Raw genomic sequence first — 25,468 nt, forward strand, 5'->3', positions numbered from 1 at the left:
ACCTTTTTGCTATGAAATTAATTTTCTCGGCCAAATATAAAGCAATATTTTTTTTCCTTCAGTAATGTCAGTTAAAAACTTGGTGCTTGGATATACATTTTTTTTTTAAATCCTGGTGTTAAAATTAAGCATCAAATTGTGTCTTTTAGTGTGATATTTTTGATTTTTATAGGCCTTGAATTCGCCTGCGAGCTTTTTACGGAATTCATGTTTTAGCGTCTCAAACTAATATAGTTTGCTAAAGAAAGATATTTCCCACCTCTGTAAAGCACATCGTGTGGGTCTATATGTTATAGTTTTGTCAGAATTTCCGTTTTGTTTTACCCTTTTTCCATTCATGTTCCGAAAATGTCAAATCAGTACTTTTATCTCGAGAGCAACCAGCAGAAATAGTCGATATTTCCTTTGTTGTTATCCAGGTCAATTTTTCATTGAAAGCAAATTGCCCGACCAGCGATTAAATCCCCAATTGGGTGTTCTGGTTAAACATGATCAGTAGGAGCGCTATAGGTCTGGGAATTTCTTTGCTATATTGAAGTTCTGGCAACACTATAGCCATGCCGGTATTCCTATTAAACCCAGGGATATCGATCCACAATGCTAGTACTAGCATTATATTTCAGCGTTGATTTTGAATTTTTTTCAGCCGACAGTGAAAGATGGTGAAATCAAAACGGAAATTCTGACAAAACTATGATATATCGCTCACGGTGATGTGCGTTAGAAAGTTGGGAAAAATCCTTCATTAGCGAACTATATTACTTTGAAAAGCTAAAAGGTTGATCCAAAAAAGGCTCGCGGACAGAGTTTAAGCCTATCAAAATCGAAAATCTTACACGAAATGACTGAATTTCACGCCTAAGTTTAACACTAGGATTTGAAAAAAAAATACAGTATCAAGCGCTACAATTTGACCTGACATGTACTGAAAAAATGAAAATGATTGCTTTTTATTTGGCCGAGAAAATTAATTTTACATTGAAAAGGGTAACTCAAAATTTAGCTCATTTCAACACCAAATTCGATCGTTTGTATTGCCTCATTAAATGACTGAGTGAGCCTTGCAGAACAAAAGAATCCGTTGTCCAGGTTGCTAACTGAATAGCGATTGTGAAAACTTCTCAAGGAATTTTATATAATATCTATTTGTATTTTCATATAGGGTAAGCAAGGAATGGCATCTTATAATCAAAAACCATGCCTGGACTGTCATCGACTTCAGAGACGAAGGTCCCAACAGAAAGGTTGAAGAGTCTAGTAGAATGTTCAGACGGTTTGTATCACAAAATGGACCAAACATATTTGAGTACCGAGAGTATGGCAATGAATGGAAATTTCCAATAAACGGAAATGACGTATTAAAGTTCTTGACTCTTTATGCTGGTATTGGTTTGCAAGAGATTCATCTATCTGTAGCCAGCGATGAAATCATGAGCTATTTGCGCGTGAACTGTCCTAATATAAGCACTCTTGGGTTACGTTTCGAAATGGAATGGAAGGAATGGTCTAATGTAAGAGAACCTAAACACGATTACGGCAATCTGTATCGGCTGCTGTATTATCTGCCGAAATTACAACGATTGGATCTGGCATGGCCCGAACACTGGAGAAGTTATAAAATTGAATGGAATTGTTATGAACAAATTATTCAATTAATACACAAATGTAAATTGCGATATATATGCCTTCACGAGGTCGACATTTCTTTTTTATCCATGTTGAAGAAGAGATCACCTGTAACATTAACAAGTTTATGTGAGATGGAATTAACCTTAAAGTTTAGCGAACAGGAGATGGCTGATGAGATAATGTCCTCAATATTAGGGTGCATGACATCATTGACATGCTTCAAACTCACCGGTGAGTGTCGAAATGGTCAATTTCATGAGACCCATGGTGACAGAATTTTACCATCAATCGCTCACTTGACACATCTGAAAATGGTGACCTTGCGAACGGTGCTCTATTCGACAGAAGCATTTGAGATGATGATACAGGGAATGCCTAATCTAGAAACGCTTGTATTAGAAGGAATACCCGTGACGTCATCGCTGGTTAATCTGATCAACATTCATCTGAAGAAAATAAAATCGCTAAAGCTGACTCCGGATCTTGTTTCAAGGTATTCTTCTGAAAGTTTACAATCACTTTCATACCACCCCACACTTGAAAACCTTGCGGTACAGCAAACATATGATGAGAGAAATCAGACAAATTGGGTTGAGCGAATATATGACTTATTGGTTACACTTCCTGAGATCAAAAATGTGAAACTGACAGGATACAATTTAGTTTCTTGTTTTAGTCAAGCTTCGTATCCAATTATAGAATGTGCTGACATTGAAGTGATCCTATGTAGGAGAACATATGACGGAGCAGAACCTGTTATTTTGTTTACTGAAATTATGAAGTCGGAGCGGGAGTCGGAGACAGAAGTAATAGTTCCACAATTCCCACCCCCAATCTACTTATAACTTTGTAAACTCAAATTCAAAATCCATTTGGTCCCATTGGTCTCTCATGGATTTTGATTTCTCGTTCCCAAAGTTAAAAAAAAATATTTGAGGTGTAAACTGTTGAGCTAGTACTATACTGCAAATATTGTTCAATCGAAATAGCGTACAAAATAAATTTACAATATTAACAGACCCTCCCATCAAGCATCTTAAATGATCAAACTGATTAGCGGATTTACTGCTCTGTATTTTTTTTTCCACGCGACAAAAGATGCTTTGGTATTTTATTATCAGTTTCGAGTATTTTATGCAACCCTGAACAGTCCCAGAAGCTACGCCAATCTGTTAAAGTTACAATACATCGTTATGACGAATCGAGTATGACGAATCGAGTATTTTGAGCAAATTTGGTTGTATTCTTGTGATTATGTTTCAGGCGATCTTTCATTTCCACCAAAAATTAATGATAAATCTTACTTCCCGACGTAGAAATTGCAATTATGACTTGGACAAATCGCGCCAAAGTGCGATTAATGAATTTGACGAAGAGACAAATCGTATACTTAGCTGTCCAAATCAGGTTGATCTATTGTATAGTAAACACATCAAAAGAAATAAGTCCCCCTCTGAAAATGTCGTCATAACATCGTAAAGTAAAACGTGGTACCAATAAAACTTACTTAGAAATAATTATATGATTGTTTACTAAGTGTTTTGTGAAAATGAAAGATGTCCATGACTTCATGGCTGAATGAACCCTAATTGAAGACAAAAAATGCCCTTTCCAAAATTCACAAAGTAGGCCTATGCTTGTTAACGGCAAGGCGTATTGGGACAAGAAATGGAACTGGCCATCTTACAACTCACTGTGCTGAAATCTGCACCAAGGGGATTTGCATGTCTGAATGATCAAGGATCGATACACATTACAGTAAATGTTCACTTGGTGAGGATTTTAAACTGCACTCAAACACATGGGGTTTTCCATTAGTAACAAGCCATGAATCAATTTTTGTGGCAAACATAGGCCTACTTCGTGACTTTTGAAAAGGGCAGTTTTTGCCTTCAATTTGATCACCTCAACTAGATATTGCTTTCATGCAACTTTGTTGAGTATTTATGTAGATGTAGATTTAGGCTCATTCAGCCCTGAAGTCATGGAAATCTCTCATTTTCACACAGCACTTAGTAAACAGTCATATAATTATTTCAAAGTTAGTTTTATTGGTACAAAACGAAACCTTACAATGTTATGACGATGTTCCTAAGTCACGTATTTGACCCACTTTTGAAGACTGGAAGTAAGAATACCCAAAACCGGAAGCCAGTTTCCCGGGAGAGTGGATCAGATGCTCACATCTGATGAAGTCCTCCGACGAGATGGACGAAATATTAGTAAGTAAAAACTTACTGGTTTTGCCAAACAAAAATTACTACTTGATCACTCGATCATGTCAAACAAACAATTACTATTATCAAGTAATACTTCAGAACTCATTCAATCGCGATCAATATAGATCATCACTTACTCAACCATTCAATCAATCAATCAACATCTCAATTAACATAATCAACATTTCAATAATTTTATCAACCAATCAATCATAAGCTAATCAAACCACCCACCCACCCACCCACCCACTCACTCACTCACTCACTCACTCACTCAATTCTCGTCTTACTCAATCATTCATTTTACTCATAAATACATACTTAAATAATTAATTAATTAAATAAATAAACAAGTAAACAAGTAAACAAGTAAGTAAATAAGTAAAAACGTAAATAAGTAAACAAACAAACAAGTAAACAAACAAACAAGTAAACATACAAGCAAACAAACAAACAAACAGGCAAGTAGGCAAACAAACAAATAGGCAAGTTAGCAAACAAACAAATAGGCAAGCAGCGGTTAGCAATTATTAATTTATTAAATGAAAACGATTTACACCACTCTGGAAGTATATAAACAAACAAACAAATACATAGATATTTAAATCTAAAACCTTATAAACAAATAAACTTATAAACAAACAAATAAACAATATAATTAACAAAAAGATCAACAAACAAAGAAATTATGAATCAAGTTTTAAACAAATTAACAAACTTATAAACAAATATAAATAAACAAACTTTAAAACAAGCAAAATACAGGCAAATAAACAAAATAAATAACAAAGATAAACAAACAAATAACAACACAGTTTTAAACAAACAAATAAACAAACTTATAGGCCTAAATAAACAAAATAAACAAACGTGTTTCACATCTGGGTTTTTGAAAAATAGAGGAGGAAGAGGGGAGTTTTTATTTTTTATCGAAAATTGCCCAGTAAAAACTCAAAATTATGAAAATGTCCACTTTTTGAGGCAATTTTGCTCAAAATGTGTTTATTTTGCGCCCCTCCCCCTGAAATTCACTTTAATAATTCCTGGTGCCGCCACTGCACTGACAACAGGCCTAATGCCTGGAAAAAGGGTTAAGCATTTTATTTGTTTTTCTGAGAGGTATCGGTAAGACCCCTTTAATTATCACAAAACCTTCCAAAAATGTTTCTTGTAGGCCTATATTAGCTAGGCTATAGAAAGCATCTCAACTTTCTAGACATAGGCCTATAGATATGTTTTGAAAAGTTAGCCTATATTAAATTGAATTTCAAAAAAATAATAATATAGGCCTATAAATCGAAGAAACCTCCAAAAGGAAAGCCAGAGGAGACGTGAAACATGTTTATTTATTTACTTATTTCTTATTTATTTAGCCTAATATTTCCCGCGTCCAAAATTGAGAATTGCACAATATCTAATTAGGCCTATTTGATCTTTATTTGACATTTTCTCAAAAATAGGCCTATATTAATTTGCTACTTTTTTTTTTTTTACTTCTTTACTATGATAGGCCTACTGAAACACCCCTGCATTTTAGATATCAATGTAGACCTATAAAATCAACCATAATCGCAATAATTATATCTGCAGTGCAAAAATGTACCGTTGATAGACCTACTGGGATGTGACCACTCGTTTCAAAATAAAGAAAATAATAAGTAATTTTAATTACTTATTATTTTTAATTAAAATTAATAATTAATAGGCCTACCTAATTAACAGTCATCGTGCCGTTTTAAAAAATCTAAAAGAGCCTAAGCTAGGCATAGGCCTGGGCATAGGCCTATAACAGCTTAATTATAACCAACTCACGGCATTATGATAGTTGATTGCATGGATAGGGGCCTATAGACCTATTTTGGTACAATTACCGAATAGGCCTATATTTTCTTTTATCATAAAAGTAACAGTTTATTTTTCATGATTTTAGCATACTTGTTATAATAAGTTGTAGGCTACCAAGTGATCTCAAGAACGGCAAATATACGTGCTCGCCTGGTCAATACATCATGAATATACGCAAAGTCTTGAACACAGACTAGTACTCGCACATGCGCAAAGCGTGTGAGGATTTTAGGGGGGTAGGTCGAGATTCAGTTTATTGCTAGGCGAGGTCAACCGCTGAATGCACTGCTGTGCTGGCTGACTGTACATTCCTGCTGTATATAGAACCAATTAACTTAACTTGCATCCAGTGCATACATTAGTACAGAGCAAAAAAAGTCAATTGCGTTATTTATTCTAAGCACGTACTTTTAAACAAAACAAATGCTACGTAAATATAACAAAACCAAAAATTGAAGTAATTTGCAATTCCAAGACAAATAAGGGGGTACACTCCGTAGAGGGCACCCCAAAAAGACATTCCTTTGTTAATTAACAGCCGATACTGTCTTTTTACTTTGGGACTCAGTTGAACATTTGCACGGTCATTTCAAAACAAGGGTCTATCTACCCGTAGTGCATGTTATGTGTGCGTACACCTGTCAAACGCGTGCCATAATTACCGCGTACGCTTTCAAAAAGCCTCGCTTTGGTCGCAAAATGGTGGATCCGTGCAAAGGGCGAATAGACGTGCCTTTCAAGCTCAAAAGCATTATCTACTACTTTATTCATTTACAGATACATCATTTTTACGGGAAAGAACAGGTTCCCATTCTCCCTCATTCGTCAACACTTACTGTCTGGGTTGACGACTGAGACACTTCATTTTTACGTGGGAGAGCAGGTTGTCCATTCTCCCTCATTCGTCAACACTTACTATCTGGGTTGACGACTGAGATACTTCATTTTTACGTGAGAGAGCAGGTTGCAAATATATCCTCATTCGTCAACACTTACTGTCTGAGATACTTCACTTTTACGTGGAGGTGCATTGAACGAGCAAGTTGTCCAAGTTGTTTCAGTGACAAAATTTTGAAAACTTTTGGAACCTTATAACACTCTGAACGATGGTCAACAATGGCCCTATTGTTGTACAAGGCTCACTCAGTCATTTAATGAGGCAATACAAACGATCGAATTTGGTGTTGAAATGAGCAAAATTTTGAGTTACACGTTTTCAATGTAAAATTAATTTTCTCGGCCAAATGAAAAGCAATAATTTTCATTTTTTTCAGTAAATGTCAGGAAAAACAGTAATGCTTGATACTGGTTTTTTTTTCAAATCCTAGTGTTAAACTTAGGCGTGAAATTCAGTCATTTAGTGTAAGATTTTCGATTTTGATAGCTTCAACTCTGCCCGCGAGCCTTTTTTTGGATCAACCTTTTAGCTTTTCAAAGTAATATAGTTCGCTAATGAAGGATTTTTCCCAACTTTCTAACGCACATCACCGTGAACGATATATCATAGTTTTGTCAGAATTTCCGTTTTGATTTCACCATTTTTTACTGCCGGCTGAAAATTTTTCAAAATCAACGCGTGAATTCTGAGGCTAGTACTAGCATTGTGGATCGATATCTCTGGGTGCCCGGCCTGGCTACAGTGTTGCCAGAACTTCAATATAGCAAAGAAATTCCCAGGCCTAGCGTGGAAGTTCATAAAAACCTATATTGACCTAAATGAAAAAACATTTGTGGCAACAATGAGCCTTGCATTGAAAGTCAAAAAATTAAAATGTGTTGAGTACCACCCCTACCATCCCTACATACCCCCACTACCCACCTCACACACCTCTGCACCCACCCACCCCCATAGGCCTACATAATATTACATACCGGTACATAATATTATTTATATAGCACGGCTATAGCTATACATTTATAAAGTTGGTCCTGCAGTGCTAAATTATGACAAATAGGCCTACATGTCAAATTAAACAAACCCGAACACAAGTCTGAAGGGTGTAATGAAAATGCCAACCCGCGATGGGGGAGGGGGGGGGGGGGCATACAAAATTCATCTGGAGATAGGAGGGACAGAAAATTAAATATAATTATAATAACACGCAAATTTTCCTAGGTTTGGAGAGCGGATTTTCCCATGCACTTCATCCTAGGTAAATAAACAAAAAGACAAAATGGTTTTTATAATCATGGAATCCATAGGCCCTATAAATTGAAATTGCAGGCTATCACGGGAGCAAATTTCCAAAATTCACTTCATTTACCAGAACACCCAATTGGGGATTTGGGCTACAAAATCTCTGGTCGGGCAATCCTTGCTTTCAATGGAAAAGGGACCTTGATGACAACAATGGAAATATCGATTATTTCTGCTGGTTGCTCTCGAGATAAAGTGCTGAGTTTGACATTTTCGGAGCATGAAAGGAAAAAGGGTAAAATAACAACGGAAGTTCTGACAACTATAATATATAGACCCACACGATGTGCCTTACAGAGGTGGGAAATATCTTTCGTTAGCAAACTATATTAGTTTGAGACGCTAAAAAATGAATTCCGTAAAAAGCTCGCGGGCGAACTAAAGGCCTATAAAAATCAAAAATATCACATTAAAAAACACAATTTGATGCTTAATTTTAACACGAGGATTTAAAAAAAAATTATATCCAAGCACTATGTTTTTAACTGACATTTCTGAAGGAAAAAAATATTGCTTTATGTTTGACCGGGAAAATAAATTTCATAGCAAAAAGGTGTATCTCTGAATTGTGCTGATTTTAACATGTATCGATCGACTTTTAGCGCGACTATGCATAACAAAAGAATTTTTGACCATCGTTCTGAGTGATAAATATATATTTTTACAGTTCAAGTGCAAAATAAGAAAACTGTTTCATAAAACTTGTTCTACAATGATGATGTTAAACAAAGATTATTGAAATTCATCTTGGTGAAATTTTAGTAGAAAACTCCGTCAAAAATAATGGGGTTTTAAGGCTTGATAGACATTGTTACTCTGCATTAAGCAGTTTTGCTTCCAAACATAATATTCAGTATGCAAAAAGATCGTTATATAAAGAAAAACGATGTCTGCTGTTGGAAATATTTCTTATGACTCATACTTCGAGATATTTGATACAACAATTTTGCCTATTCTTACATACGGCTCTGAAATCTGGGGTTACAAAAAATATGATTGCATTGAAAAAATTCATTTCAAAGCATGTAAACATTTTTTACAGATATCTCAAAACACTCCCAATAATGCTGCTGTTGGTGAATGTGGTAGACTTCCAATTTATGTTACTTGTATGATTCGTTGTGTTAAATTTTGGTTTCAACTTCTAAATATGGACAATAACAGGTATCGAAAAAAGTGCTACCTTATGTTATTGTATCTTGACGACAGAGGTAAAGCAACATGGGTAATGCATGTTAAAAACATTCTTTTAACGTATGGCTTTGGCCACGTTTGGTACAATCAAGGTGTTGAAAATGAATGTCTTTTTATGTACATATTTAAACAAAGACTTGAAGATGTTGCAAAACAAGACTGGTATTCTGATGTAACTTCACTTGATAAGCTACGCACTTATTGCACTTTCAAGTATCAATTGACTCCTGAAAAATATCTTTTTGATGTAAAGCACGCCTCATATAGGCGTTTTTTAGCTAAATTAAGGTGTTCCAGTCATATTCTCAAGATTGAGACAGGTAGAAGACTGAAATTGGATTTGGAGGACGGACCGGGTTTGTGATCTGTGCAGGGATGGGAATATTGAAGATGAATATCATTTTGTCATGGTCTGCAAGTTTTTTGATAAGATTCGTCAAAAATATCTTCCACTCAGGTACAGATCGGAACCGGGTCCCCAAAATTCATTTTCTCTCATGAGTTCAGATACACCATCTGACATCAGTGGTCTTTCATTATTTGTTTTTCATGCTATGAAACTTCGTGAAATGATTGAATTTATGTAATTATTTCTTCACGTTATTTATATGTCTTCCTCATATGTATTTATTATGTTTGTAGTGCAAAGGGCCAAGGGCCTATATGTACAAATAAATCTAAACTGAAACTGTATGACAAAACAGGTGAAAATAGTAACTTTTGCACAAGATTTGCAATTTTAACAGAATTGGCCATTGCTCATTAAAATGAGGCTAGTATTTGGACAATATAAGTGTGCTCTTTCATTTAATTACATACAATTTGAAAAATATTGTAAGGAGCACTTGAAGTTTTGACTTTTAAAACCTACATTTTGGTCAAAAATTGCTTGGATATGCAGTTTTCAAGAGATTAACCACATTCGCTTTGCTGTAACTTTAAATTGCGTTATCTGTTTACCTAATGGGGACAAGAAGTTTTAGGAGGAAGTGTTAGCTTTCGTTTGATATAAAAAAAAAATCTGATTGGGTGAGGGAAACACTTGAGATTTTAACAAAAAAAAACAATCACAGAATCCTTTTTTCCACAAGATCTCACACATCTTTTATGATGCTATGCACTCAACCGTGTAGCATAAAACAGAGTGCGTACTATCGAGGTGAAAACTGTGCGAATATGCATAAGAGAATCGTTTTTTGTTTTGTATTTTCATATGCGATAATTTCGTTCGAAATGAAAACGATTTTATAATTTAAATAGTTTCTGAAAAATGACTCGTGTGTCAAAAACAATCATTTTGATACAGCCTGTATGTCGTATCATTGCCTTGAACTTCAACTAAAATGAATATGCAAAACAAGTTACGCTTTATTATTACCCGGTCACGTGTTACATGACAATAATACAGCAATCATTTTGGCTGTGTACTCAACCCCTCTGTACATGTAGTAGTATATGCAGGAATGCACTACAGTAGTAACTAAACTGTCCATGTACAGACCCATGCCACCATTTTGATAAGGAAAAATTTGGCAGGTTTATTTCATTATCAATTTTATCAAGTAAGTCTGTGTTGATTTATGTGATTCTGTGATATAAATATACTAGTATAGTGTTCTATTAAATACATTAAATCACAAGAAAATCTTATTTTAACGCGAAAACTTTATTATTGTATATTTATAATAAGATCAGTCTCAGCTAGATATATGTATATAACAGTATTCAGTGGTAAGCCTAAACCGAAGCGTAGTCTCAAAGATAAACCAAGTTGCATGACTCTGTGCAGAGTCATGTACTCTGCGTTTCTACAATAAACTATCTTTGATAATTACTCATCTCTATGTTAATGATACCTATAGATATGGACGCTACCTTCTTGCAAAACAGAGTGCCGGTCGACGAGGGTCCTATTTGCATGCTTAACATTGATACATTGCTGGTTATATTCAACTTCTTGTCTTTGTACGAGAAATTAATCGCAATGAGGTAAGTCATAATATTCAATACTCTTGTGACAAGGAACAGTCTACATGCAGAACACATAATAGTTTTATTTTGAAGATTTGTATCGTGACGTGAATAGCCGTTATGAAAACTTATATTTTATGTAATATTTATTTGTATTTTCATATAGGGTAAGCAAGGAATGGCATCTTATAATCAAAAATCATGACTGGACTGTTATCGACTTCAGAGACAGAGGTCCTACTAGAAAAGTTGCAGAGTCTAGAAGACTGTTCAGACGGTTTGTATCACAAAATGGACCAAACATTTTTGAGTACCGAGAGTATGGCAAAGAATGGCAATTTCCGATGAACGAAAATGACGTGTTTAAGTTCTTGACTCTTTATGCTGGTACAGGTTTGCAAGAGATTTATTTATCTGTAGCCAGCGAAGAAATCATTGGCTATTTGTGCGTCAACTGTCCTAATATAAAAACGCTTGGCTTACATTTCGAAATAATGTGCGACAGGAAAGTACCCAATTTTGAATTTGTTCCTAAACACGATTACGGAAACCTATGTCAGCTGCTGCTGTATTCTCTGCCGAAATTGCATCGATTGGATCTGACATGGCCCGCAAACTGGAAATCGTCTTTCATTGAATGGAATTGTTATGAACAAATTATTCAATTGCTACAGAAATGTAATTTGCGATATATAAGCCTTCACAAGGTCGACCTAAATTTCTTTATGACCATGTTGAAAAAGATGTCGCCTGTAACATTAACACATTTACGTGAAGTGGAATTACACTTTACGGTTAGCGAACGGGAGACGGCTGATGAGTTATTGTCCTCAACAGTAGGGTGGATGACATCATTAACATGCTTCAAACTCACCGGTAAGCTCGATGGTGACAAATTTTTACCATCAATCACTCACTTGACACATCTGAAAATATTGACCTTGCAACGGGTGCGTTATTCGACAGAAGCATTTGAGATGATGATACAGAGATTGCCTAATCTAGAAACACTTGTATTAGAAGGAATATCCGTGACGTCATCGGTGGTTAATCTAATCAGCATTCATCTAAAGAAAATTAAATCTCTAGAGTTGTCTCCACGGACTTGGTCAAAGTATTCTTCTGAAAGTTTGCAATCACTTTCATACCACCCAACGCTTGAAAACCTTGCGGTACAGCAGGCATATGATGAGAAAAATCAGACAAATTGGGTTGAGCGAATATTTGACATATTGGTTACACTTCCTAAGATCAAAAATGTGACTCTGAAAGGATACAATTTAGTTTCTTGTTTTAGTCAAGCTTTGTATCCAATTATAGAATGTGCAGAAATTGAAGTGATCCTATTTAAGAAAGTAGATGGACCATGTAGATGTTGGATTATATCTTTTACAAAACCTGTGACTTCTGAGGTATTGAAGTTGGAAAATATTCTAAAATATTGAAATCTGCACAATCATGCATTTGCAAGAGATGCATTCAAATATTCTTGGCTGTATTTGTGGAAATAAACGATACGATACCTTGAAGTTGTTTTACTGCCAAAGCAAGAATATGATTTATAATTTTGGAATTTACACAAAATAAAGTGTTTAGCATTTAGAAATATCATCATGAAACCCAATTCTTAAGTATTGCTTCTTTTAAATACAGCATGTCTCCAAAAAAAATTGTGCAAGTGAAAAGCGCCCTCTGTTGCAATTAGAAAATACCATTGTGACATAATGCTTACACCGACGTCAAGGGCATAGTCTTAGCTCTCAAATGTTTGTTTTAATCTCGAAACAACGAAAGGCTAAAATCACAATTGTGCCAATTTTACTAGGGAAGAGGGCTGTACATGTAAATCAATGATAGCATCAAGTTTATCAAGAGTTCCTTCGTGAAATCAAAAGAATGCATCAATTACACAACAATACAAAATTGTTTTTACTGTTTTATCATGATAAAGGTATAATGATTCTCTTTTTCCTCTTACGACAAATTAAACGATAAATAAATATTTCACATTCTCCTGCAAAATTAAATACATGTGCATGTCAATGATTTTACATACTGTTCTTTTTGTCATTCAAGACATGTTAAAAGACAAACAAATATTACACACTTATGGGTTAATGAACTTTGATAAGTTCATGAAATTTGACAAATTAATGAAATTAGACAAAATAATGCACGCGTTGGTGTTGATGCGTCTAATGCACGAATCACAAAGGGGGGGAGTGCATTAGACGCATCAACATCAGCTATCATTGATTTACATGTACAGTCCTATTCCCTAGTAAAAGTGGCACAATTGTGATTTTACCCTTTCGTTCTTAACTAAACATATCTCGAGATTAAAAAGAGCAAATTGAACAGAACAAACGGTATTTGAGAGCTAAGGCTGTGCCCTTGACGTAAGCATCATGTCACAACGGTATTTCCTAATCGCCAAAGAGGACGCTTTTCACTTGCACAACTTTTTTTGAGACAGGCTGCAGAGTCGGTATTTCTCTTCCAAATAAATAATTGACAAAAATTTTGGAGAGTGTTACTAAATTTTTGCCAACATTTATCAGAATTGTGTCACGAGACTCGAGCTGATTCGCCAACACTTACTGACTGGGTTGACGACTGAGATACTTAATGTTTACGTGGAAGAGCAGGTTGTCCCCCTTCTCTCTCTCGTTCGTCAACACTTACTGTATGGGTTGACGACTAATTTATACTTAATTTTACGTGGAAGAGCAGGTTGTCCATTCTCCCTCATTCGTCAACACTTACTGTCTGGGTTGACGACTGAGATACTTCAGGTTCACGTGGAAGAGCATGTTGTCCATTCTCCCTTATTCGTTAACACTTACTGTCTGGGTTGACGACTGAGATACTTCATTTTTACGTGGAAGAGCAGGTTGTCCATAATCTCCCTTATTCGTTAACACTTACTGTCTGGGTTGAAGACTGAGATACTTAATTTTTACTTGGAAGAGCAGGTTGTCCATTCTCCCTCATTCGTCAACACTTACTGTCTGGGTTGAAGACTGAGATACTTCATTTTTACGTGGAAGAGCGGGTTGTCCATTCTCACCCATTCGTCAACACCTACTGTCTGTGTTGACAACTGAGATACTTCTTTTTTACGTGGATGAGCAGGTTGTCCATTCTCCCTCATTCGTCAACACTTACTCTCTGGGTTGACGACTGAGATACTTCATTTTTACGTGGAAGAGCAGGTTGTCTATTCTCCCTCATTCGTCAACACTTACTTTTTGGTTTGACGACTGAGATACTTCATTTTTACGTGGAAGAACATGTTGTCTGTTCTGCCTCATTCGTCAACACTTACTGTCTGGGTTGAAGACTGAGATACTTCATTTTACCTGGAAGAGCAGTTTGCCCATTCTCCCTCATTCGTCAACATTTACTGTCTGGGTTGACGACTAAGATACTTCATTTTTACGTGGAAGAACAGGTTGTCCATTCTCCCACGTTCATCAACACTTACTGTCTGTGTTGACAACTGAGATACTTTGTTTTTACGTGGATGAGCAGTTTGCCCATTCTCCCTCATTCGTCAACACTTACTGTCTGGGTTGAAGACTGAGATACTTCATTTTTACGTGGAAGAGCAAGTTGTTCATTCTCCCTCATTCGTCAACTCTTACTGTCTGGGTTGAAGACTGAGATGCTTCGTTTTTACGTGGATGAGCAGGTTGTCAATTCTCACCCATTCGTCAACACTTACTGTCTGGGTTGAAGACTGAGATACTTCATTTTACGTGGAAGAGTGTGTTGTTCATTGTCCCTCATTCGTTTACCGTACTCATTTTTTACCGCATAACACCTCATACAACACGGTCATTGTAGCGCGTACTTATTTACTACGTCACACGGCGCGGTCATATACTTTTCAATAACCTGCAATTGCGTCCCCGTATTTAAAATGTTTTTACCTCTGATATGATTAAATTATTTTGCGCGAACCTAGGAATAGAATATCCTCAGCTCCAAAGCAATATGTTTCGATTTTTCACAATACCCTCAAAGCAACTAATCAATGACTTACGCGTGTGTCGTAGGGGATTCGAACGCATGCTTTGCGCCGGAACATTTGCGCCGGAAAATTTCACTTCTATAACTGGTAAGTCCGTATTAGCCTCTTCGATTTTTAAAGGACTTTGAAGTTGTGATTTAAATTGTTAATTTCAACACATTTCGAAAAATAAAATCTTGAGATTTGATTCAGTGAGGAGTTCAAAAGTGAGGGTCATGGGACTTTTGGTATATTTTTTCTCAAAAATTTCAACACACATTCAGCACACGTCTATAATATGCCTATTAAGGGTGATCTTAACCCTGGAATTATGGAAACATTTGGGCCTCATAACTTTGCAAGTATATAAAGTATACATATTTAGAATGACAAAGAAAGACTTTTTGGCCAAAAACGGGTGTGATTTTTTTGACCAAATTTTTTCGGGCAACGTAACAAAACAATTCTTGAATAAAATGTCAATAACAATCCAGGCGTAAAAGCAGGAGCTAATGACTATTATGGTTCAATTAAGACAACAGGAGAATATATGTGTGTTTTGGATTTTCGAAATCGCTACATTAGTTAAAAGCTCTACCCGCCGCTACGGTGATTATAAAGTGGGTACAAAGCGTGCAGCTTTGAAAGCGAAGCCAGAGAAAATACCTTGTAGAGTTTGGATTCCATCCAAGCATGCCAAATGACTACAACATACAACTGTTTGTTACGATTAATGAATATCTTGTGCAAGTTTTGAAGACAGGAACCCCATGTAAAACGATGGACCAACAATAATACCAAACTTAGCAACAACATTTTACTTTAATGATTTTAAAACTAATGGAGGCATTTCACAGAAATTTGGCTGCTTTTATAAACCAAAGACACAAATGTATTCTCTCATTGTCTGTGTTGAATTATGGTGCATTACAGTACCAATGCCAGTAATAGATATATAAATTAGTTGAAATAGAATCACTTTGTAGTGCCCATTTTAGCCTTAATTTGTAATCCAATTGAATTTGGTGGCATTTTGAAAAGCGCACTCTAGACTAGTCTTCTTTTAAAATCTGTTTTAAGTTAGGATACCTTCTTGTACCTATGTCATTAATAAATATTTGAAAACAGAACCAGTTAGTAGTCAGTAGCGCCTGTTTTAAGCCTTCATGTGTAATTCAATGGGATTTGGTGGCCATTTTGAAAAACGCCATCTAACAGAGTTGCTGCCAGGTTACAAAATGTCTACCCTCACCATTTTCCATTTGTCATGACATGGTCTAGTTAAGGGTAGGCTATAGTACGTTTAAGGGATCATTGGACTATGTTTGCCGGACAAGAGGTAGAAGGTTGGATTTGAGGTGCATGTGTTGGTATTGTTGATCGAAGCAGTAAAAAAAAATCGATTTTCATTATCTGAATCAATATATTATTGAAAAATAACACACATTTTGATGTTTTACAACAGTTCATTCTACAAATCATATACTTTGAAAACTTGCTTGATTTATTGTTGTTAATGAGTCATGTACGTTTTACAAAAGTGTTGTTGTTTCAGCCCTCTTTACAACATAACTCAAGAACCACATGACCTACAAAAGTATATCTGTGATGTTTGAATTCTTCTACAAACTCGCTATAAATTGATCAAAGCAATTTTTGCCAAAGTTTACTACCATTTTGTAGGATGCTGCGAACGACCAAATCGCAACAGTTTAAAAAGGTTGCTAACCTTAAAGCCATATTATAACATTTTCAAACAAAATAGATTAGCATTTCTTTGCCATAACATGTTAGCTTTTACTGTCAGATATATCCCCTTTTATTTTTGAGCCGAACAACTACGGCAAAGCAAAGAAAATTGGAATTTACTACCAGCGCACATGTCACCAATACGTACCACTCCTTCGGTCATGTTATGGTACGACCCTTTGTTGTGTATATCACCGTCTCGCACGCCGTGTACGTACTGTGTGTTATGAATATCGTGTATGCGTTCGACTAATAATTCCATCGTAATAATAAAACACCGGTTCCGGCATTTTATTCAAAATCTCGGATTTTGACAAAACTACAGCACCTAGAGTCTTGATTTTTGCAGGGTATATTGGTTTAATATAATCGTGTACAATATAATCGTGTAAAAAAGAAGGGTATACCTATACCTTTCATGTATACGGAATCTGCCTCAGACAACGGATCACAAGTTTTGTATAATATCGACAGTTGCGGCGTATACATTAAAATTTAGAGGGTTGCGAGCATATTTTGTTCCGATTTTTCTATATGACATTTGTTCGAAGTATTTCAGATTAATTAATCACAAATTGAAGGTGAATTCTGCTACTTGAAGGGCCAGTGTGTGCGATATAGGGTAAAACTTTGCAAGTTTACACCAGAGCCTATAATTGACCCATCTCGGGCAAAAAAGAAAGATGCACAGGGCAATTCTGGGGGCCCCGAATTTTAGGGGCCCAATGGGTCGGGTCTATTGCCATATGGTCTAATATCTTTTGGATTAATATTCATATAGTATTCGGTCTAAAAATCATATAGTCTAATAACCATTTCGTCTAATATTTTTGTAATACCCGTTTGGTCTAATAACCATTTGGTCTAATAACGGTTAGGTCTACTAATGGTATGATATAATCATCAGTTAGTCTAATACCATTTTCTAAATGCGAAGCTAAATACTTGTTAGATTAAATGGTTTGTAGTCCAGATGGGTATTAGACCAAATGGTTATTAGACTTTTTGGTTATAGACCAAATGGTTATTAGACCAAATGGCTATTAGACTTATTGGTTATAGACCAAATGGTTGTTAGATTCAATGACCAATTAGACCAAATGTTTAGAGGGCCATATGATTATTGGACTTAGCATGGAAGTTCATCTGTATTGGTAATACATAATGCATAAAGATTTAAACTGTTGATCTCAATACAAATATATATTATTTACCTCCGTAATTTTCAGCTGTTGTTACTATATAATACAGCCTTCGTCAGCGGATTGACCCGATCGTGCACTCTTGAAGTGTGACGTAATGACCGGGTCATAGACCTTTGGTAACTTGTAGTGCCCTCCGTCTTTGTTCAGAGATAGTTGGCTGGCCTTTGGATATTGGATCAAATGGCGAATCCCCTGGGCCCGGGCTCATCTGGCCCAATGTTAAATCATACAATGACGACAATAGCTAAAGGTTGAAAGTTGCAGCTTGTTAATAAAAAACAATAGTGCACTACGCACAGGCACAACGCCTAGACGTTGATCCACAAGCCTCAGCACACTTTACACGTAGTGCTGTGTTATACAGGCTGTTATTTATTTAATCATGAAGCTGAGGTTTGTTGGCAATTTTGTTTCGTCCTCTCGAATTAGGGACCTATCGGTACAAAAGTTGTTTTAAAAAGATGGGTCATTGGGTACAAACAAAATAAAAATGGGGGTCATTAGGTATGATATTTTGAAAAACAGGGGCCATTGGCATACAATTTTCAAAAAGGGGTCATTGGGTAAAAAATGTTGAACAAAATGGAGCAACGTTCTATTTCTTGTTCCGAATTTCCAATACAAATTTGCCGACAAATTCTGCATTATTATGTGGCATTTTGCTGATACAATTCCTATAAAAAAAGGGGTCATAGAGTAGCCGCACCTAAAATTTAAAAAGAGGTTCATTGGGCGTGCATGGCTTTTAAAAAGAGAGGGTCATCGGGTATATCCGACTTCAAAAAGGGGCACGTTGACAGGTACATACCACATCACTTCTAAAGTTGAGTCCCCCCGGGATAATTTTCAATCGAAATGAAATCGACTATGTATTTTGAATATTTTCTAAAAAATGGCTCGTTCGTCAAGAATAATCATTTTGATTCAGCCTGTATGTTGTATTTTTGCCTTGAACTTCAACGAAAATGAATATGCAAAACAGGCTACGCTTTATTATTACCCGGTCACGTGTCACATACAATAAAACAACAATCATTTTGCAGTGTACTCAACCCCTCTGTGTGCATGTAGTAGTATATGCTGTCTAAACTAAACTGTCGATCTACACACCCATGCCACCATTTTGATAAGGAAATAGTTGACAAGTTTAATTCATTGTCAATTTTATCAAGTAAGTCTGCCTTGATTTATGTGGTTCAGTTATATAAATAAATTTTCTATTAAATACATTAAATCACAAGAAAATCTTATTTTAAAGCGAAAACTGTATTGATATTTATAATTTAGATCAGTCTCAGCTAGATATGGATATAATAGTATTCAGTGGTAAGCCTAAACCGAAGCGTAGTCTGAAAGACAAACCAAGTTGCATATGATTCTGTGTTTCTACAATAAACTCTCTTTGATAATTACCCATCTTTATTTTAATGATACTTATAGAAATGGGCGCTACCTTCTTGAAAAACAGAGTGCCGGCCGATGAAGGACCTATTGGCATGCTTAATATTGATACATTGTTGGTTATTTTCAACTTCTTGTCTTTGTACGAGAAATTAATCGCAATGAGGTAAGATAGTGATACTATTCAATAAGGTAAATGCTGACCTTTTTTTTTAAAGGGGGGAGGGTAGCCTACTATAATACTCTGTTGACAAGGGACAGTCTAGATGCAAAAGTCCTAATTAGTCTAGTCACCTGATGGCTTAATTACATGCACCTGAATGATGTATATTAACCTATTTCTTCGTAATCCTTAAAGTTCCTAGTACACAAATGTTGTTGTTCCTAAAACTAAATATTGTTCCATGGGTGAACTTAACATGATTCAGGTGCATGCAAAGCCAACTGGTGACTCGACTAAATAGTGTTATTCTGAAGATTTGTATCGTGAATAGCGATTGTGAAAACTTATCAAGGAATTTTATATAATATTTATTTGTATTTTCATATAGGGTAAGCAAAGAATGGCATCTTATAATCAAAAATCATGCCTGGACTGTCATCGACTTCAGAGACAGAGGTCCTACCAGAAAAGTTGAAGAGTCTAGTAGACTGTTCAGACGGTTTGTGTCACAGAATGGACCAAACATGTTTGAGTACAGAGAGTATGGCAATGAATGGGAATTTCCAATAAACGGAAATGACGTGTTAAAGTTCTTGACTCTTTATGCGGGTATAGGTTTGCAAGAGATTTATCTATCTGTAGCCAGCGATGAAATCATGAGGTATTTGCGCGTGAACTGCCCTAATATAAGCACTCTTGGGATACGTTTCGAAATGGAATGGAAGGAATGGTCTAATGTAAGAGTATACCCTAAACACGATTACGGCAATCTGTATCAGCTGTTGAATTTTCTGCCGAAATTACAACGATTGGATCTGGCATGGCCCACACACTGGAGAAGGTATCAAATTGAATGGAATTGTTATGAACAAATTATTCAATTAATACACAAATGTAAATTGCGATATATAAGCCTTCACTGGGTCGACCTTTCTTTTTTATCCATGTTGAAGAAGATGTCACCTGTAACGTTAAAAAGTTTACGTGAGATGGAATTAAACTTCAAGTTTGGCGAGGAGGAGACGGCTGATGAGATATTGTCCTCAACAGTAGGGTGCATGACATCATTAACGTGCTTCAAAATCACCGGTGAGCCTCTTATATATGAAGACATCGTTGGTGACCGACTTTTACCATCAATAGCTCACTTGACAAATCTAAAAATGTTGACCTTGCGACGTGTGAGTTATTCGACAGAAGCATTTGAGATGATGATACAGAGATTGCTTAATCTAGAAACACTTGTATTAGATGGGAATTCCGTGACGTCATCGGTGGTTAATCTAATCAGCATTCATCTAAAGAAAATAAAATCGTTACAATTGTCTCCGTTGTTTTCGTCAGAGTATTTTTCTGAATGTTTACAATCACTTTCATACCACCCTACGCTTGAAAATCTTGCGGTACAGCAAGCATATATGGAGCAACTTCAGGCAAATTGGGTTGAGCGAATATATGACATAATGGTTACACTTCCTAAGATCAAAAAAGTTAAACTGTCAGGATACAATTTAGTTTCTTGTTTTAGTCAAGAGTCGTATCCAATCATAGAATGTGCAGAAATCGAAGTGATCCAAATTTTCTGAGACGAAGATATATTTGGGGATTACAAACGTCATACAGATGGACCTGTGGCTTTTGTGTAGAAATTACTGGTTGTCTTAAGGCTGTAGACTTTAAATTTGAGACATAACTTATTGGCAAAAACGGATTTCAAAGCAAAAAAAATAACAATATTGGCCTATATTATTTTGCGTAATTTTTTGGGATTTCACGAGGGCGCACTCACAGTATTTAGCTATAGCGATATCATTAATTGGGGAATGTTTGTACTTATCCGTATCCAATTAGTCTTTGTCAAAGACGACTCACTATCCCTCCCGACGATCCTTGTCAAGTGGGAAGGGAGCGGTGAAGCCGCGACAGCGAGTCGCGAAGCGACGAGAACGAGCCGGTCGCCGCGAAGCGGGGACATTTGAAAAATATTATAAGGAACACTTAAGGGTTTGACTTTTAAAACTTACATTTTGGTCAAAAAATGTGCACAGCGGCGGCGCTATTTTACTACTGGGTATTTTTACTGATACAATATTTATGTGGGAAAATAACCAACGGGCCTTTCAGAAAGGCTAGTATCCAATCATAAAATGTGCAGACATTGAAGTGATCCAAATTTGGGAAGAAGAAGATATAATTGGGGATTACAAACGTCATACAGATGTACCTGGGGCTTTTTGTGTAGAAATTACAAAGAAGGGATAGACCTAAGGTGGCGTCTATGTGGTATCATCTGGAAAAAGAAGAAATGGCCGAGAGACTGATGCAGGGCAGTATTTATTCCTCTGCCAAAGAAGGGAAATTTGGACGAGTGTGCCAATCACCGGACCATTAGCCTGATTTGTCATGCAAGTAAAGTGCTTCTGAAGATCATCATCAAGAGAATGAAGAGCAAAATGGAGCAAGAAATATCTGATGAGCAGACAGGATTTCGTGAAGCAAGGGGGACTAGGGACCAAATCATCAATATCAGGAATGTGATTGAGAAATGCAGAGAGCATAGACTTCCTCTTTACATGTGCTTCATAGATTACAGTAAAGGTTTTGACTGTGTTAGCCACCCTCAGATGTGGGAAACTACGAACAAGATGGGTTTCCCAACTCCCAAGTCATCTTCTGGATCTGATCAGCTGCTTATATGAAGAACAAGAATCGGCAGTCAGAACAAGTAGTGGGGACAAAGATTGGTTCAAGATTGGAAGAGGCTTACGACAGGGCTGTGTGCTATCACCAAACCTATTTAACATCTACTCTGAAAACATAATGAGAACAACTTTGCATTAATTTGAAGGTGGCGGTACAAGAATTACTAACCTGAGGTACGCCGATGATATCACTCTTATTTGTATCAGCAGAGTAGAGCTGATTGATTTTTTGAAGCGCATCAAAGAGGCCAGTGAAAAAAAACACCTTCTCCTGAACACAAAGAAGACAAAAATAATGGTTGTAGACAGAGAGCGGAAAAGTGATGAGTTGGACAGCAGATTGAGGAGGTGAAGCAATTTGAATATCTGGCTTCAATGATTAACAATAGTGGTGACAGCACAACTGAAATTAAGAGAAGACTGGCTATTGCAAGGACAACACTATAGTTTAACCTGATTCGTACAGTGAAGTATTACGATTCGTCTTAAATTCATTAATCGTACTCAGGCGCGATTCGTCCCAATCAAAATTTCGGTATCCTTGGGGCCCATACTTGGTATAGTGATAGCCCATGACCCCTAGAAATTTCTTGGGGTAGCCTCCGGGGGCAGCCGCGATCACAGAGGTCAAAGTTCATGGGCTACAGGAGGAAATATGTGTAACATTTCAAACAGCTTTAGCCCAAGCTACAATCTACGAAAAAAGTCCTTGGAACGCTTGGTACACTCTGTCTAAATTCCGTGCAGAATCTCATCTCTGTCATATGATCATGGAAATGACGTATATTTTGCCTGGGAACAAGCATGACATCTACAACAATGATTTACCCTTCCCCTCTCCCCATCAATCAATGTTGGAACACATTGGGAAACTGCTGAAGACTTTGGTATTTCTCGACATTGTACGGGGGAGAGGGGTGACAGTTTTCCGTTATTTACACGCAAGCGTTCCAAGACTTTTTTCGTTGATTGTAGTTCAGGTTTAATATTTGGCACAATGATGGCCCATGAACCCTGGATGTTGCCAATACGTACCACTCCTTCGGTCATGTTGTGGTACGACCCTTTGTTGTGTATATCACCGTCCCGCACGCCGTGTACGTACTGTATGTTGTGAACATCGTGTATGCGTTCGACTAATAATTCCATCGTAATAATAAGGCGCCGGTTCCGGCGTTTTATTCAAAATCTCGGATTTTGACATAACTACAGCACATAGAGATTTGATTTTGCAGGGTATATTGGTTTAATAAAGTACAATTTAATCGTGTAAAAAGGAATTTTAAAAATTCAGTGAGGGCGTCTTCCTCAGCAAATGTTATAATATGGCTTTGTTGTGCATTCTGAAATGAACTTGGGATATATTAAGCGGCTCGTAACATTTGATATACGAAATCTTTCAAACATGCCCGCACGTAAAAACACCTTAATATTTAATTTTTGGTATATTCTGGAATCCAAATGAAATCATCTACAATCTGACCAACACCACTCCACTGGTTGGCAGAATTAAGATTCATCAACTCAAATTTCTTGGCCATATACTGCGTCTTGAAGACGACGAGCCTTAAAAATATAAGCCCTTTATATTCCACCACATGGGAAGAGGAATACCGGGACGGCCGCACAAACTGTACTTACAGTATGTCCAGAAAGCTTGTAGTCACCTGCTCCGCAGCCGACTGATGATGATGATGATGGTATATTCTGGTACTTTTAAAATACTACGTGTGTTTACAGAAGATAACACACATGTAGCTAAGATTTATGTCGATATTTTATTGACGTGTTTGTATCAGAATTCGCAACAAAATCGCTGTATACACTCAGTAATTTATTCATTAAATTTGACACAATTCAAAGACTTGCAAAGTACATTAGTTTATAGGCTAGTGAACAACACTACCAAATAACAATTCCTATAAAATCAATGGCGTACATCATTACGTTTGGGAATTGGAAAGAACCTTCTGTTAAATCATGCATGACTCAATTACAAATCTCTACATCCCTTTCTTCTTGTCTATTGATATTTTGAATAGTGTTTATCTTTCCCTAATAGATAGCGCCCTGATCGATTCTTCCTGCATATCAATATGCTTCATTTACATTACATTACAGAGATCGGACACTAATCCCTACCATAACAAACCATGTATAGACTCTACATGCAAATACAGGTGATATAACAGGTCTATATTACAGGATTAGATTAGTAAACTATGATCTATTTGCAAGTATTATATTGATTGAGCAGGAAAGATTTGATACTATTTTTTTGTATATAGCTAGTCTAGTTGCCGGCGTGCGTTATTTCTTTCTGCAACCATAATGGGCCACAATGCGATAGTACATACATGTAATTAATAGGCCTATGAGGCTAGATATAACACGAGTTTATTACCATTATTATTTCCTCTTACTTAATCAAATAAAAAGAAATCGATAGAATTAAAATTCTATAACGGTTTACCTGGGGTTCGAACCCACAACCTTTGTATCCATAGTCTAATGCCTACACGACTGTGCTATGATTCGTTGTGCCAGAAAGGTGTTTGTTTATGATACTTATTGATTACGGAATAAACTGCATACACACAATATACTATTACTAGTATAATAAATACGAATATAATCCTAACCTAACCCTAATCCCTAACCCTAACCCTTACCCTAACCCTAACCCTAACCCTAACCCCTAACCCTAACCCTAACCCTAACCCTAACCCTAACCCTAACCCTAACCCTAACCATAAGACCCTAACCCTAAGACCCTAACCCTGACAATAATGAACCTTGCCTCGGACTATGCGGTTAGTGATATATTGCGGCCCATTATGGTTGCAGAAAGAAATTATTTATGTCCTCTTTTGCACAATTACTGTATTTTTGTGGGACCTGAATTTTAAATTTTTATGATGATGACATAGACTCGCTTGCCACTCCTATATACGCCGTACCTATGTATATTGAGGACTGGCTTACGCCATTTTGGATGTCAATGGGAAATACACACTTAACGATTTGCGCCGGTTAGAAACTTGAAAAAAAATCTTTAAAATTTCATCAATGTATATAAATGTGGTACCAACTGTATTGTGCTTGATAATTTAAGACTCGGTTGAAACAAAATTAAAGCAATATTATAACATTTTCAAACAAAATAGATTAGCATTTC

At 36.4% G+C, this 25,468-nt stretch overlaps 3 protein-coding genes across 5 annotated transcripts in view; all 3 read left to right on the plus strand.

The window, feature by feature from the left end:
- The window catches only part of LOC140168086 (uncharacterized), a 41,897-nt gene extending 37,892 nt beyond the window's left edge, over positions 1-4,005 (plus strand). For both annotated transcript variants that reach the window (XM_072191390.1, XM_072191389.1), the window contains exon 3: positions 1,163-4,005. In XM_072191390.1, coding sequence (XP_072047491.1) covers positions 1,163-2,474 — 1,312 coding nt within the window. In that variant the 3' untranslated portion in view covers positions 2,475-4,005. The remainder of the gene's footprint in view (positions 1-1,162) is intronic.
- Positions 1-12,584, plus strand: part of LOC140168087 (uncharacterized) — a 117,106-nt gene extending 104,522 nt beyond the window's left edge. The window contains exons 1-3 of one of the 2 annotated variants that reach the window (XM_072191391.1): positions 10,465-10,646; positions 10,947-11,073; positions 11,222-12,584. In XM_072191391.1, coding sequence (XP_072047492.1) covers positions 10,949-11,073; positions 11,222-12,500 — 1,404 coding nt within the window. In that variant the 5' untranslated portion in view covers positions 10,465-10,646; positions 10,947-10,948 and the 3' untranslated portion in view covers positions 12,501-12,584. Of the gene's footprint in view, positions 1-10,464; positions 10,647-10,946; positions 11,074-11,221 lie in introns of those variants that run through there. The other variant, XM_072191392.1, reaches the window with a different exon arrangement.
- A 6,500-nt stretch (positions 12,585-19,084) lies between these two features.
- On the plus strand, positions 19,085-23,515 carry LOC140168088 (uncharacterized). Its single transcript, XM_072191393.1, has 3 exons — positions 19,085-19,195; positions 19,465-19,591; positions 19,977-23,515. Exons 1-3 carry the CDS (start codon positions 19,102-19,104, stop codon positions 21,172-21,174), a joined length of 1,419 nt encoding a protein of 472 aa, XP_072047494.1. The 5' UTR covers positions 19,085-19,101; the 3' UTR covers positions 21,175-23,515.
- Positions 23,516-25,468: the final 1,953 nt, after the last annotated feature.

This window comes from Amphiura filiformis, chromosome 13 (genome assembly GCF_039555335.1).
Source record: "Amphiura filiformis chromosome 13, Afil_fr2py, whole genome shotgun sequence".
NCBI lineage: Eukaryota > Metazoa > Echinodermata > Ophiuroidea > Amphilepidida > Amphiuridae > Amphiura > Amphiura filiformis.